At 45.7% G+C, this 14,874-nt stretch overlaps 2 protein-coding genes across 3 annotated transcripts in view; one reads left to right on the forward strand and one right to left on the reverse strand.

Annotated features, from left to right (window-relative positions):
* Positions 1 to 14,874, reverse strand: part of Polr3H (RNA polymerase III subunit H) — a 797,681-nt gene that overhangs the window by 765,973 nt on the left and 16,834 nt on the right. The window lies entirely within an intron of this gene.
* The window catches only part of LOC128696194 (nephrin-like), a 377,731-nt gene continuing 364,280 nt past the window's right edge, over positions 1,424 to 14,874 (forward strand). Inside the window, exon 1 of the mRNA XM_070094859.1 lies at positions 1,424 to 1,684. Within this exon, the coding sequence (XP_069950960.1) occupies positions 1,540 to 1,684 (145 nt within the window). The 5' untranslated portion in view covers positions 1,424 to 1,539. The remainder of the gene's footprint in view (positions 1,685 to 14,874) is intronic.

Here is a 14,874-nt window from a genome sequence, read left to right on the forward strand (position 1 = left end):
GAGGCAAAGAAGGGAATGTATGAAAGTATAATGGTACCAACACTCTTATATGGGTGTGAAGCTTGGGTTGTGAATGCAGCAGCGAGGCGGCGGTTGGAGGCAGTGATGTCCTCTCTAAGAGCAATGTGTAGTGTAAATATTATGCAGAAAATTCGGAGTGTGGAAATTAGGAGGTGTGGAGTTTATAAAAATATTAGTCAGAGGGCTGAAGAGGGGTTGTTGAGGTGGTTTGGTCATTTAGAGAGAATGGATCAAAGTAGAATGACATGGAGAGCATTTAAATCTGTAGGGGAAGGAAGGCGGGGTAGGGGTCGTCCTCGAAAAGGTTGGAAGGGGTAATGGAGGTTTTGTGGGCGAGGGGCTTGGACTTCCAGCAGGCGTACGTGAGCGTGTTCAATAGGAGTGAATGGAGACGAATGGTATTTGGGACCTGACGATCTGTTGGAGTGTGAGCAGGGTAATATTTAGTGAAGGGATTCAGGGAAACCGGTTATTTTTATATAGCTGGACTTGAGTCCTGGAAATGGGAAGTACAATGCCTGCACTCTAAAGGAGGGTTTTGGGATATTAGCAGTTTGGAGGGATATATTGTGTATTTTTATACGTATATGCTTCTAAGATGTTGTGTTCTGAGCACCTCTGTAAAAACAGTGATTATGTGTGAGTGAGGTGAAAGAGTTGAATGATGATGAAAGTATTTTCTTTTCGGGGATTTTCTTTCTTTTTGGGTCACCCTGCCTCGGTGGGAGACGGCCGACTTGAAAAAAATATATATAATAATATATATATATATATATATATATATATATATATATATATATATATATATATATATATATATATACATTTATACATACACACACACATACACACACACACACACACACACAACACACACACACACACACACACACACACACACACACACACACACACACACGTGCCGAATATATAAAATTGGTCAATTAGGAAGAACTCGTTTAAAATTAAGCCCTTTCCAAAATTTTCTCTTATACGTTTAAATATATATTTTTCCATTATGTAATATAAAAAATAATAAATTTTGTACCAACAGAACCTTAGAAAACTTACCTAACCTTATTATAACAAAGGAAATTTAATTTAGCCTAATTAACTAAATATATTTTAGATAAGTTTACAATAATTTAATAAACACAATGAAGTATATTTTTTCGTTAGGTTCAGAATAATTTTTGCGAAATTATTGCATACACAAATTTTCGCTCGACTTATTCGGCAAACAGCGTTGCTATTTAAGCCAAAAACGGCAAATATATATATATATATATATATATATATATATATATATATATATATATATATATATATATATATATATATATATATATATATATATATATATATATATATATATATTTATATAAGGTTTTTAGTGCATTAATATCTGAATGACTTGACAAGTGGAACCTATACGGAAAATAATTTCTGTAGCATTAAAGATAAGACGGACAATAGAAACACGAACGATAGATTGACGTGTATGAGACACGAGAAGTGATGATGAGAATGGTGGTAGCAAGTATGTGGAGGGTTGTGGTGATAGTGGTAGCAGTGGTGGTATGCAAGGTTGACACTACCAGCACAGTGGCAGACTTAGCCAACGATATCCTCGCTCGATACCCAGGACAAGACGACTATATCAGTAAGTACACGAAACTTAAATTTTCAATCACTTAAAAATAAAACCCTGCTCTGCCCCAGGAAACATTTTAAAAGATATATACTGATTTTCTACATTGCAGTTTCTTATTTTTCGCCAAAACCAGCCAGCATACCAACGTAATCCGGGTTAATTTGCCTAACATAAAATCAATGACCTTAAAGTTTGGAAGGCTAGGCTAGGTAAGGTTCGCCAGGAAACAGACAAGTGTTTTCTGACGAGGGTCTTATTCATATGATGACCCCGCCACCAGAGCTTTTGGTCATCTGATCGAGGCCTTCCACTGGCTTTCCTGTCCACCCATATAAAAATTATGGTTGTTATTAGTTAAGGTATGGAAGAACTCGCTTATGTAATGGATGGATGGATACCCCAGACTGCACCAAACACATTTTATATAATAATGCTATAGGATAATTATTTACTTACTATAGCATAATTTATAAGTAAATACTATGATATATTAACGAAAATTATAAATTCGTTGCAAAAGTGTAACGCAGAATTTAATAACTATCTGTATGTTATCAAGCTGCTTTTCTGTGAGTACCGCTGCATCATCGCCAGAATTAAACTTCTCTTGGTATGAATCATCGCTTGTGCTCATGATGAAGATGATTATATTTTTATGAAATTATAATGCAGGATTAAAATACGATATCCATATAGAATACATGATACAAAATTCGTATTGATGTATATTATATACACTGAGAATAGCACGAAATACATACCTCACAGTGTATACCTCACAGTGTTTATCTCACAGTGTTTATCTCACAGTGTTTATCTCACGGTGTATATCTCAGTGTTTATGTCAGTGTATAAACTTTGTCAGTTTATTTTTTCAGTGATAAAAGTTTACTGACTGAAGGTGCACCTGCAATATAGTCTTAATAATGGTCATGCAGTTGACTGGTTTTAAACCAGTGGTGGACAAAAGGTTGATCACGATCGGTCAGTATATCACAGAGCAAGTTTAAGTATATTGCAGGATGACATTATGTCGAAAATACGCTTTTAGCTTAAAATTTACTGAAAAATATATCTGAGCGTTTGATAACATACTAATATATTCACTTCATTTTAATATCGGTTATTTTCTCTCTCTCTCTCTCTCTCTCTCCACCCCTCTCTCTCTCTCTCTCTCTCCCCCCCTCTCCACCCCTCTCTCTCTCTCTCCCCCTCTCCACCTCTCTCTCTCTCTCCCTCCCTCCCTCTCTCTCCCTCCCTCTCTCTCTCCCTCCCTCCCTCCCTCCCTCTCTCTTCCTCCCTCCCTCTCTCTTCCTCCCTCCCTCCCTCTCTCTTCCTCCCTCCCTCCCTCCCTCTCTCTTCCTCCCTCCCTCCCTCCCTCTCTCTTCCTCCCTCCCTCCCTCACTCTCTCTCCTCCCTCCCCTCTCTCTCCCTCCCTCTCTCTTCCTCCCTCCCTCTCTCTTCCTCCCTCCCTCTCTCTTCCTCCCTCCCTCTCTCTTCCTCCCTCTCTCTCTCTTCCTCCCTCTCTCTCTCCCCCTCCCTTTCTCTCTCCACCCCTCCCTCTCTCCACTTCCCTCCCTCTCTCCCTCCATCCCTACCTCCACCCCCTCTCTCTCTCCCTCTCTCCACCCCCCTCTCTCCACTCCCTCTCTCTCCCTTCCTCTCCCTCTCTCTCCCTTCCTCTCCCTCTCTCTCCCTTCCTCTCTCTCTCCCTTCCTCTCTCTCTCTCTCTCTCCCTTCCTCTCTCTCTCTCCCTTCCCCTCTCTCTCTCCCCCTTTCCCCTCTTTCTCTCTCCTTCCTCTCTCTCTCTCTCCCTTCCTCTCTCTCTCCCTCTCTCTCCCTCCCTCCCTCTCCCTCTCTCTCTCACCCTCACTCTCTCTCTCTCCCTCCCTCTCTCTCTCTCTCCCTCCCTCTCTCTCTCCCTCCCTCTCTCTCTCTCTCACCCTCTCTCTCTCTCCCTCCCTCTCTCTCTCTCCCTCCCTCTCTCTCTCTCTCCCTCTACCCCCTCTCTCTCTCCCTCCACCCCCTCTCTCTCTCTCTCTCTCTCTCCCTCCCTCCACCCCCTCTCTCTCTCCCTCCACCCCCTCTCTCTCTCTCCCTTCCTCTCTCTCTCACTCCCTCACTCTCTCTCTCCCTCTCTCCCTTCCTCTCTCTCTCCCTACCTCTCTCTCTCTCCCGACCTCTCTCTCTCTCTCCCTACCTCTCTCTCTCTCTCTCTCCCTTCCTCTCTCTCTCTCTCCCTTCCTCTCTCTCTCTCTCCCTTCCTCTCTCTCTCTCTCCCTCTCTCTCTCTCCCTCCCTCCCCCTCCCTCCCTCCCTCTCTCTCTCTCCCTCTCTCTCTCTCTCCCTCCACCCACTCTCTCTCTCTCTCTCCCTCCACCCCCACTCTCTCTCTCACTCCACCCCCTCTCTCTCTCTCTCTCCCTCCACCCCCTCTCTCTCCCTCCACCCTCTCTCTCTCTCTCTCTCTCCCTCCACCCCCTCTCTCTCTCTCTCTCCCTCCACCCCCTCTCTCTCTCTCTCTCTCTCCCCCCACACCCTCTCTCTCTCTCTCTCCCTCCACCCCCTCTCTCTCTCTCTCTCCCTCCACCCCCTCTCTCTCTCTCTCTCCCTCCACCCCCTCTCTCTCTCTCTCTCCCTCCACCCCCTCTCTCTCTCTCCCTCCACCCCACCTCTCTCTCTCCCTCCACCCTCCCTCTCTCTCTCTCTCCCTCCACCCCCTCTCTCTCTCTCTCTCCCTCCACCCCCTCTCTCTCTCTCTCCCACCACCCCCTCTCTCTCTCTCTCTCCCTCCACCCCCTCTCTCTCTCTCCCTCCACCCCCTCTCTCTCTCTCTCTCCCTCCACCCCCCCTCTCTCTCTCTCCCTCCACCCCCTCTCTCTCTCTCTCCCTCCACCCCCTCTCTCTCTCTCCCTCCACCCCCTCTCTCTCTCTCCCTCCACCCCCTCTCTCTCTCTCCCTCCACCCCCTCTCTCTCCCTCCACCCCCTCTCTCTCTCCCTCCACCCCCTCTCTCTCTCTCCCTCCACCCCCTCTCTCTCTCTCCCTCCACCCCCTCTCTCTCTCTCCCTCCACCCCCCTCTCTCTCTCTCCCTCCACCCCCTCTCTCTCTCTCCCTACACCCCCTCTCTCTCTCCCTCCACCCCCTCTCTCTCCCCCTCCACCCCCTCTCTCCCTCCACCCCCTCTCTCTCTCCCTCCACCCCCTCTCTCTCTCCCTCCACCCCCTCTCTCTCTCCCTCCACCCCCTCTCTCTCTCCCTCCACCCCCTCTCTCTCCCTCCACCCCCCTCTCTCTCTCCCTCCACCCCCTCTCCACCTGTCGTTAAGCTCATTCCTTTCTAGGTGCTTCACTATACTTCTGATAATCTCCAAGACTTTGCATAGTATGCATGTCAGTGACACAGGTCTGTAGTTTAATGCTTCGTGTCTCTCCTTTTTTAAAAACTGGGACTACATTTGTTGTGTTCCACATCTCAGGTAGTCGCCCTGTTTCGATAGACGTGCTAAAGATTGCTGTTAGTTATACACATAGCGCCTCTGCTCCCTCTCTCAGGACCCATGGAGAGATGTTATCCGGCCTCATCGCCTTTGAGGTATCTAGCTCACTTAGCATCCTCCTCACTTTTTCCTTGGTTGTATGTATTGTGTCCAACCCTTGATGGTGTACCCAACCTCTCCGTCTTAAGAACATAAGAACATAAGAACGAAGGAACACTGCAGAAGGCCTACTGGCCCATGCGAGGCAGGTCCAAGTCTCCTACCGGCTTAAGCCAATGCACCCAACCTAGCCAGGTCAGGTCACATTGACTTAAGGGAGGAACACGGCAACCGACCTGGTAGCACAAGCTATCAGGTCCAACTCACACCCACCCACATCCACTCATGTATTTATCCAACCTATTTTTAAAGCTACACAACGTTCTGGCCTCTATCACTGTACTCGGGAGTTTGTTCCACTCATCCACAACTCTATTACCAAACCAGTACTTTCCTATATCCTTCCTGAATCTGAATTTTTCCAACTTAAAACCATTGCTGCGAGTCCTGTCTAGGCTAGATATTTTCAGCACACTTTCTGGAGTCCCTTTTGTCTCCTCTGTGAACACTTCTTTGAATCTCATGTTGACCTCCTCACATACTTTACGGTAATTTCTTGTGATTTCCCCTCCTTCCTTCCTCAGCCTGATTACCTGGTCCCTCACTGTTTTCTACTTGATGTGGCTGTGCAACAGCTTCGGGTCAGAATTGGCTTTTGCTATGTAATTTTTGTATTGCTGTTTGGCCTCCCTTCTTACCTGTGCATATTCATTTTTGGCTCTACGACTTCCTTATTCTCCTGGATTCTTTGCCTTCTATACTTTTTCCATTCTCTAGCACACTTGATTTTGGCCTCCCTACACCTTTGGGTGAACAGAGGGCTCATCCTGGCTTTCTCATTATTTCTGTTATTCTTGGGTACAAATCTCCTCAGCTTCCTTGCATATTGTTGTCACATATCCCATCATCTCGTTTACTGACTTCCCTGCCAGTTCTCTGTCTCACTGAACCCCGTGCAGGAAATTCTTCATGCCTGTGTAGTCCTCTCTCTTGTAGTTTGGCTTCATTCGTCCTGCCCTTTCTTTTTCCCTCTCCACTTGTAACTACTATGTATTCGAAGCTCAGAACCATGTGATCACTGACCCCGAGGGGTCTTTCATATGTGATGTCCTCAATATCTACTGTACTCAAAGTGAATACTAGGTTCCGTTTTGCTGGTTCCTCTACTCTCTCTGGTAGTGTCCTTTACGTGTTGGTAAATGAAGTTTTCCAGTACCACCCCCATCACCTTAGCCCTCCACGTTTCTGGGCTCCCATGTGGCTCCAGGTTCTCCCAGTCGATGCCCATGTGGTTGAAGTCACACATAATCAGCAGCTTTGCCCTGCTTGCATGAGCCCTTTTGACCACTTCCGGCAATGTGTCAACCATTGATCTATTACTCCCATCATACTCTTGCCTTGGCCTGCTGTTCTGTGGTGGATTATACATCATTGCAATTACAACCTTGGGACCTCCAGACTGAAGTGTTCCTATTACGTAGTCTCTTGCTTCTCCTCTGTCTTCTCTCTCCAGCTCATCGAAATCTCTTTGGTTTTTGATGAGCAGTGCCACTCCTTCACCCCCTCTGTTCCTTCTGTCTTTCCTCAGGATCTGATATCCCAATGGATAGATGGCATCTGTTATCATTCCTGTGAGCTTGGTTTCTGTGAGAGCTATGATGTCTCGTGATGCCCCTTTTACTCTTCCATGCCACTCCTCCCACTTATTCATTATTCCATCAGTGTTGGTGTACCATACCTTCAGTTTCCTCTCCAACACTGTGTTCTGGGGGGTCTGTGAGGGTGTGGGACCTGGCTGTGTGCTGTGGGGTTCTACAGCATAGTGTGGGGTGGGGAGCTGTGTGGATTGTGGTTTGTGTTAGGATAGCATGTTTGCTTGTGGGGTTCTGGGAGTGGTTGTGTGTATGTGCTTGTGCTTGTTGCTTTGCTCTGCTCTGGTTGTCCTCTGCTGTTTCTGTCCTTGTCTCTCTTCCTAGCCCCTTTCGCTTCTGTGTCCTCTCCCTCAGCTGCTGTTATTCTGATGTTGTTCTGTCTCAGTTGTAGGAACACCCTCTTGTATGACGACGATTCCTTGAGCAGTGGTTTCTCTTGCAGGATCCAGTTTTGCACGATTTCTGTCTGGAAAATCAGCTTGACCAGCCAGTTTCTCCCCTTCGAGTACCCTTCTATTCTTTGAAAATTTACTATCTCAGTCATGTCCTCCTCGCCTATTTCTTTGATGATTTTTTTGTCTATCTCCCATTTTCTTCGTGTTTCTTCCTGCCATCTTTCATTGTATGTCCTCCCCTCGCTCTCCTGAAGCCCATGAATAAACACTGACTTCTTCCTTTCCTCCTCCCATTGCCATCCCCACAGTGTCTCTGGGTCCCATTTGTACATGGCCATTGTCTCCCTTATTTTTTCCTGTGACTCTTGGTGGCATGGTCGTGCCTCTGCATGGAACTTATCCCCCCTCTCCACATTCTCCCTCCTCACTTGCTGTTATCCCTGCTCCCAACTGCTCTTCCCCTTCATTCCTCGGCCCTGCTTGATGAACTGATAGGGCCTTTGAGTAAGTCATGTCTCCTTCATTTCCATTGGGCTCCTCCTTCAGTAGGGGTGTAACTGCTTCAGATTCTATGTCCCCTCTGGGTAACAGCCTTGTAACTTGCTTCGGCCTATTTACCTCATATTCTATGGCCTTTATCCTGGCTTCTGTGGCTTCAGCTTTTGACTCCTATTTCTTCTTCTCCACCTCCACCCTCTTCTCCATTTTTGCAGAAAACTTACCTAGTTTACCTTCCCACTCCTGTTCCATCTTTTTGCATTTCTCTTCCATCAATTCTTCCTTACCATAGCCATTTTGTTTTGGTCCCCTGAGCCTTCGACTTCCTTTCTGAGCCACTTTTTTTTGTGTGCCCGCGCGCGCACGCGCACACGTGCGTGCATCCAAGATAAGTCGACATAAATGTCTGATTGTGAATATGTTATCGGATAGAGATTTAAACTGAGGACCTCGTACATACCAGAACCTATGCTGTAATTACTTAGTCATCGAACATACATGATGATTTTACGAGTAACACAACTGGTACTTGGTTGTATAAACGACACCAACGATGACCTTTCTGTCACAGTTGGGCCGTGTATATATAAGAACCATGGTTGAAGTCCCCGCCCTGTATTCAGTTTATTCACCTCCCCCTCCCAGTTATTCATAACCACTTATCTTGGGTTTATGGACTATCTGGCTTTGAGAGGCATGATAAAGCTTCTGGGGATGTGGGATGAGACAGTTGGTGCTGCAGATACTACCATGTTACATTGAACTGGTTGCAACAATGTATCCGAGGCTCAGAGCTTACAGCATTGGTCCTCGAATTTACAAGGACCACATGCAAAATAACCACTGACAAAAATAGTTTATTTCCAAGCGCTTTCGTGATGTCTTACATTATCAAGCAACTGTAAAAATAATAGGACAACAGAAGGCTTATAAGGCTACGATGTCACTCCAGTGATCAGTCATCAAAATTGATGGAATGATCATATCGATTCCAGGCTGAGGGACTGATTACTTCAAACTCCTCATCTTGCACTATTCTCCTCTCTATTGGGGTGATGAAACCACTGGCTAGCGGAACATTTCCACATTAAAGATACCCACGAGTAGCATGTGTGTCTCATCCCTCAACTTGTCGGTTTTCTAAACCATTTACACAATATCTGTCAGACACAGTAACATCTTGGAGTCTTGATACAGGGAATTCTTCAGTGTCTGCCTAACCTACGGGCATGACCAACTTCCACTGGTTTATTTTTCCTCTTGTGACTCTGCCTCCAACTGCTTCTCCTCGCCTGTCTGCAGTGCATAAACCCCCTTCTCCATGCGTATGTTGCAGTTTCATCAAGACTAATGGACTCCAGGCTGATGGACTGATTACTTCAAACTCCTCATTTTCTACCGTTCTTCTTTGTATTGGACTGAAGACGTTTATGATTCCTTATTCCCACTTGTCGGCTTCTGCCTTTGTTTAACTATCCACATAAGAACTCTTTGTGCTAATTGCTCCATACATCTGCAACAGCCTTCATGTCCCTCTCTGATCCTACATCCTATCTTACCCTTAATTCTTTCAAAACTACCATACACTTTACCTGGTACAATCAACAAGCTGATTCCACTATAATTCTTACACTATATTTTGTCTACTTTTTCCTAATACAGAATAACTCTTCATGCTCTCTGCTAGTCCTTAGGTATCTTCCCTGTTTTAATACATATTTTAAATACACCAATCATTCCAAAACTATACCCCACCTGCTTTTAATATTTCTGTCATAATCCCTAATGTACCAGCTGATTCGTTACCATTTATTCTTGCCATTGCCACACCAACTTTCCCCAAAATCACATGTAGCTCTTCCTAACTGTTACAAAATGTTATATCTCCCTGCTCATTGCATGAAATCATTGCCTTCCTTTCTCCATCAAGATTTAACAGATCCTCTTTTTCTTTTTTCAACTGCCAAACTTATTTGTTCCTTTCTTAATTTCAGTACAAAACATTTGTTTATTCTTAGCAAAAATTTGATAAAGCTTCACACACACACTCTCAATGTCTTCCACTCCCTCATCATTTATTAAACTTTTTTCCTCCATATGAGTTCTGAAAATATCTCGATTGTAAAATTTTCTCTTGTGCTATTTTTTTCTTTAACCCTCTTGTTTACCTCATCATTTCACCAATCACTCCTCTTCCTACCAGCACCCACGCTACTATACCCTAACTCTGGTGTACACACTAACCCTACATTCAGAAGAGTACCCCGTGCATCTTCCTCCCCATCTTCACTATTGGTGTTCTTTAGTCCACATTTCTTCCAAAAGTTACTTATATTTTTCCCTAACTGTCACTTCTTTTACTTTATTCACTAAATTCATAACAACCCATCACATTCTCCCTGTACACCATGATATTCTTGTACACCATGATATTCTTGTACACCATGATATTCTTGTACACCATGATAATTCTTGTACACCATGATAATTCTTGTACACCATGATAATTCTTGTACACCATGATAATTCTTGTACACCATGATTATTCTTGTACACCATGATTATTCTTGTACACTGATATTCTCCCTGCACACCATGATATTCTCCCTGTACACCATGAAATACTCCTTGTACACCATGAAACACTCCTTGTACACCATGACACTCTCCTTGTACACCATGACACTCTCCTTGTACACCATGACACTCTCCTTGTACACCATGACACTCTCCTTGTACACCATGACACTCTCCTTGTACACCATGACACACTCCTTGTACACCATGACACACTCCTTGTACACCATGACACACTCCTTGTACACCATGACACACTCCTTGTACACCATGACACACTCCTTGTACACCATGACACACTCCTTGTACACCATGACACTTTCCTTGTACACCATGACACTCTCCTTGTACACCATGACACACTCCTTGTACACCATGACACACTCCTTGTACACCATGACACACTCCTTGTACACCATGACACACTCCTTGTACACCATGACACTCTCCTTGTACACCATGACACTCTCCTTGTACACCATGACACTCTCCTTGTACACCATGACACTCTCCTTGTACACCATGACACTCTCCTTGTACACCATGACACTCTCCTTGTACACCATGACACTCTCCTTGTACACCATGACACTCTCCTTGTACACCATGACACTCCTTGTACACCATGACACTCTCCTTGTACACCATGACACTCTCCTTGTACACCATGACACTCTCCTTGTACACCATGACACTCTCCTTGTACACCATGACACTCTCCTTGTACACCCATGACACACTCCTTGTACACCATGACACACTCCTTGTACACCATGACACACTCCTTGTACACCATGACACTCTCCTTGTACACCATGACACTCTCCTTGTACACCATGACACTCTCCTTGTACACCATGACACTCTCCTTGTACACCATGACACTCTCCTTGTACACCATGACACTCTCCTTGTACACCATGACACTCTCCTTGTACACCATGACACTCCTTGTACACCATGACACTCCTTGTACACCATGACACTCCTTGTACACCATGACACTCCTTGTACACCATGACACACTCCTTGTACACCATGACACACTCCTTGTACACCATGACACTCTCCTTGTACACCATGACACTCCTTGTACACCATGACACTCTCCTTGTACACCATGACACTCCTTGTACACCATGACACTCTCATTGTACACCATGACACTCTCATTGTACACAATGACACTCTCCTTGTACACCATGACACTCTCCTTGTACACCATGACACTCTCCTTGTACACCATGACACACTCCTTGTACACCATGACACTCTCCTTGTACACCATGACACTCTCCTTGTACACCATGACACTCTCCTTGTACACCATGACACTCTCCTTGTACACCATGACACTCTCCTTGTACACCATGACACTCTCCTTGTACATCATTTACCTCTTTTCTCTCACCGAAGCTTCACTAAATAATCTGATTAATATTGGCTCAAAGAGTAACCTCTGTAGTTATTACCATCTGTTCAATCTCCGTCTTTTCTCTATCGATTTTGGAAAAACTATTTTTAGGCTTTATATTTTTCTAGGCTTTCCCTTTCCTTCTCTAAGCTCTTGTTAATATTTTTCAGAAATATTCCGCGCTAGCTGCCCCGCCTCTTCTTATTCTGTCTTATACTTAGTTATTCCTGCATAACTATTCACTATTCTTTCTCTACTACGCTTTTAATCTCCTTCTCTACATGATCTTTATTTTTACCCAATTTCCGATTTATTGCCTCCTGCATTAATTATATCAACTTGCGCAATGTTCCCTTCAATCGTTGCAACAAGCTTCTAAAACTTCAGTTTCTTGTTTTAAAGTTGCATTTTTCCTAATTATTATTTTATATTTAACCTTTTCGCTTGCAATGATTTTATTCAATTTAAGTTATTTGATCCATCCATTCACTATTAGAACAGCCATGCTTAAAGTGCCCTCCCCCTGCCTGACTACCCCTCCACTGTCCAGTCGTTCCACTTTGATTACTCACACTAAAGAAATACTTCCTAACATCATTGTTACTCCTCTGTGCTTCACAATTTCCAGCTGTGTCCACGTGTTCCTGTTGTCCTCAAACAATCTGTCCCTCTCCACTCTATCAATTCCTCTCAGTATTTTGTACGTTATATCATCCCTCAGTCATCCTTTCCTCTAATTCATCAGTCGTGTTTGTGTTCGGTTATGTCTGTGTGCAGTGCCAAAAAAAAGCTCAGTGTTGTAAAGTTAGGTATTGAAATTTTATGGGATTGAAGACATGACTAATAATGATTGGCACAGATTAGACCATGCTAATCGTGTCCTACCGACAGTTAATGGAAAGTTAAACATGGATTATTATTATATTAATAGCAGGGATGGAACGATACCAAAATGTTTACCAATACTCAATATTCGACGGATGCCGAAACAAAATTATCGACCGATACCGATGCTGATACATTTCATCTATTTTTATTTAAATTATGATACCTATATTCAATATACAAGGACAAGATTTTTGTTTAGCAGGTATTAACCCACACTGCACGGTGTCATACCACACTGCACGGTGTCATACCACACTGCACGGTGTCATACCACACTGCACGGTGTCATACCACACTGCACGGTGTCATACCACACACTGCACGGTGTCATACCACACTGCACGGTGTCATACCACACTGCACGGTGTCATACCACACTGCACGGTGTCATACCACACTGCACGGTGTCATACCACACTGCACGGTGTCATACCACACTGCACGGTGTCATACCACACTGCACGGTGTCATACCACACTGCACGGTGTCATACCACACTGCACGGTGTCATACCACACTGCACGGTGTCATACCACACTGCACGGTGTCATACCACACTGCACGGTGTCATACCACACTGCAGGTGTCATACCACACTGCACGGTGTCATACCACACTGCACGGTGTCATACCACACTGCACGGTGTCATACCACACTGCACGGTGTCATACCACACTGCACGGTGTCATACCACACTGCACGGTGTCATACCACACTGCACGGTGTCATACCACACTGCACGGTGTCATACCACACTGCACGGTGTCATACCACACTGCACGGTGTCATACCACACTGCACGGTGTCATACCACACTGCACGGTGTCATACCACACTGCACGGTGTCATACCACACTGCACGGTGTCATACCACACTGCACGGTGTCATACCACACTGCACGGTGTCATACCACACTGCACGGTGTCATACCACACTGCACGGTGTCATACCACACTGCACGGTGTCATACCACACTGCACGGTGTCATACCACACTGCACGGTGTCATACCACACTGCACGGTGTCATACCACACTGCACGGTGTCATACCACACTGCACGGTGTCATACCACACTGCACGGTGTCATACCACACTGCATGGTGTCATACCACACTGCACGGTGTCATACCACACTGCACGGTGTCATACCACACTGCACGGTGTCATACCACACTGCACGGTGTCATACCACACTGCACGGTGTCATACCACACTGCATGGTGTCATACCACACTGCACGGTGTCATACCACACACTGCACGGTGTCATACCACACTGCATGGTGTCATACCACACACTGCACGGTGTCATACCACACTGCACGGTGTCATACCACACTGCACGGTGTCATACCACACTGCACGGTGTCATACCACACTGCACGGTGTCATACCACACTGCATGGTGTCATACCACACTGCACGGTGTCATACCACACTGCACGGTGTCATACCACACTGCACGGTGTCATACCACACACTGCACGGTGTCATACCACACTGCATGGTGTCATACCACACACTGCACGGTGTCATACCACACTGCATGGTGTCATACCACACTGCACGGTGTCATACCACACTGCACGGTGTCATACCACACACTGCACGGTGTCATACCACACTGCATGGTGTCATACCACACACTGCACGGTGTCATACCACACTGCACGGTGTCATACCACACTGCATGGTGTCATACCACACTGCACGGTGTCATACCACACTGCACGGTGTCATACCACACTGCACGGTGTCATACCACACACTGCACGGTGTCATACCACACTGCATGGTGTCATACCACACACTGCACGGTGTCATACCACACTGCATGGTGTCATACCACACTGCACGGTGTCATACCACACTGCACGGTGTCATACCACACACTGCACGGTGTCATACCACACTGCATGGTGTCATACCACACACTGCACGGTGTCATACCACACTGCATGGTGTCATACCACACTGCACGGTGTCATACCACACTGCACGGTGTCATACCACACTGCACGGTGTCATACCACACACTGCACGGTGTCATACCACACTGCATGGTGTCATACCACACACTGCACGGTGTCATACCACACACTGCACGGTGTCATACCACACACTGCACGGTGTCATACCACACTGCACGGTGTCATACCACACTGCACGGTGTCATA

The sequence above is a fragment of the Cherax quadricarinatus genome, chromosome 48 (assembly GCF_038502225.1).
Source record: "Cherax quadricarinatus isolate ZL_2023a chromosome 48, ASM3850222v1, whole genome shotgun sequence".
Lineage (NCBI taxonomy): Eukaryota > Metazoa > Arthropoda > Malacostraca > Decapoda > Parastacidae > Cherax > Cherax quadricarinatus.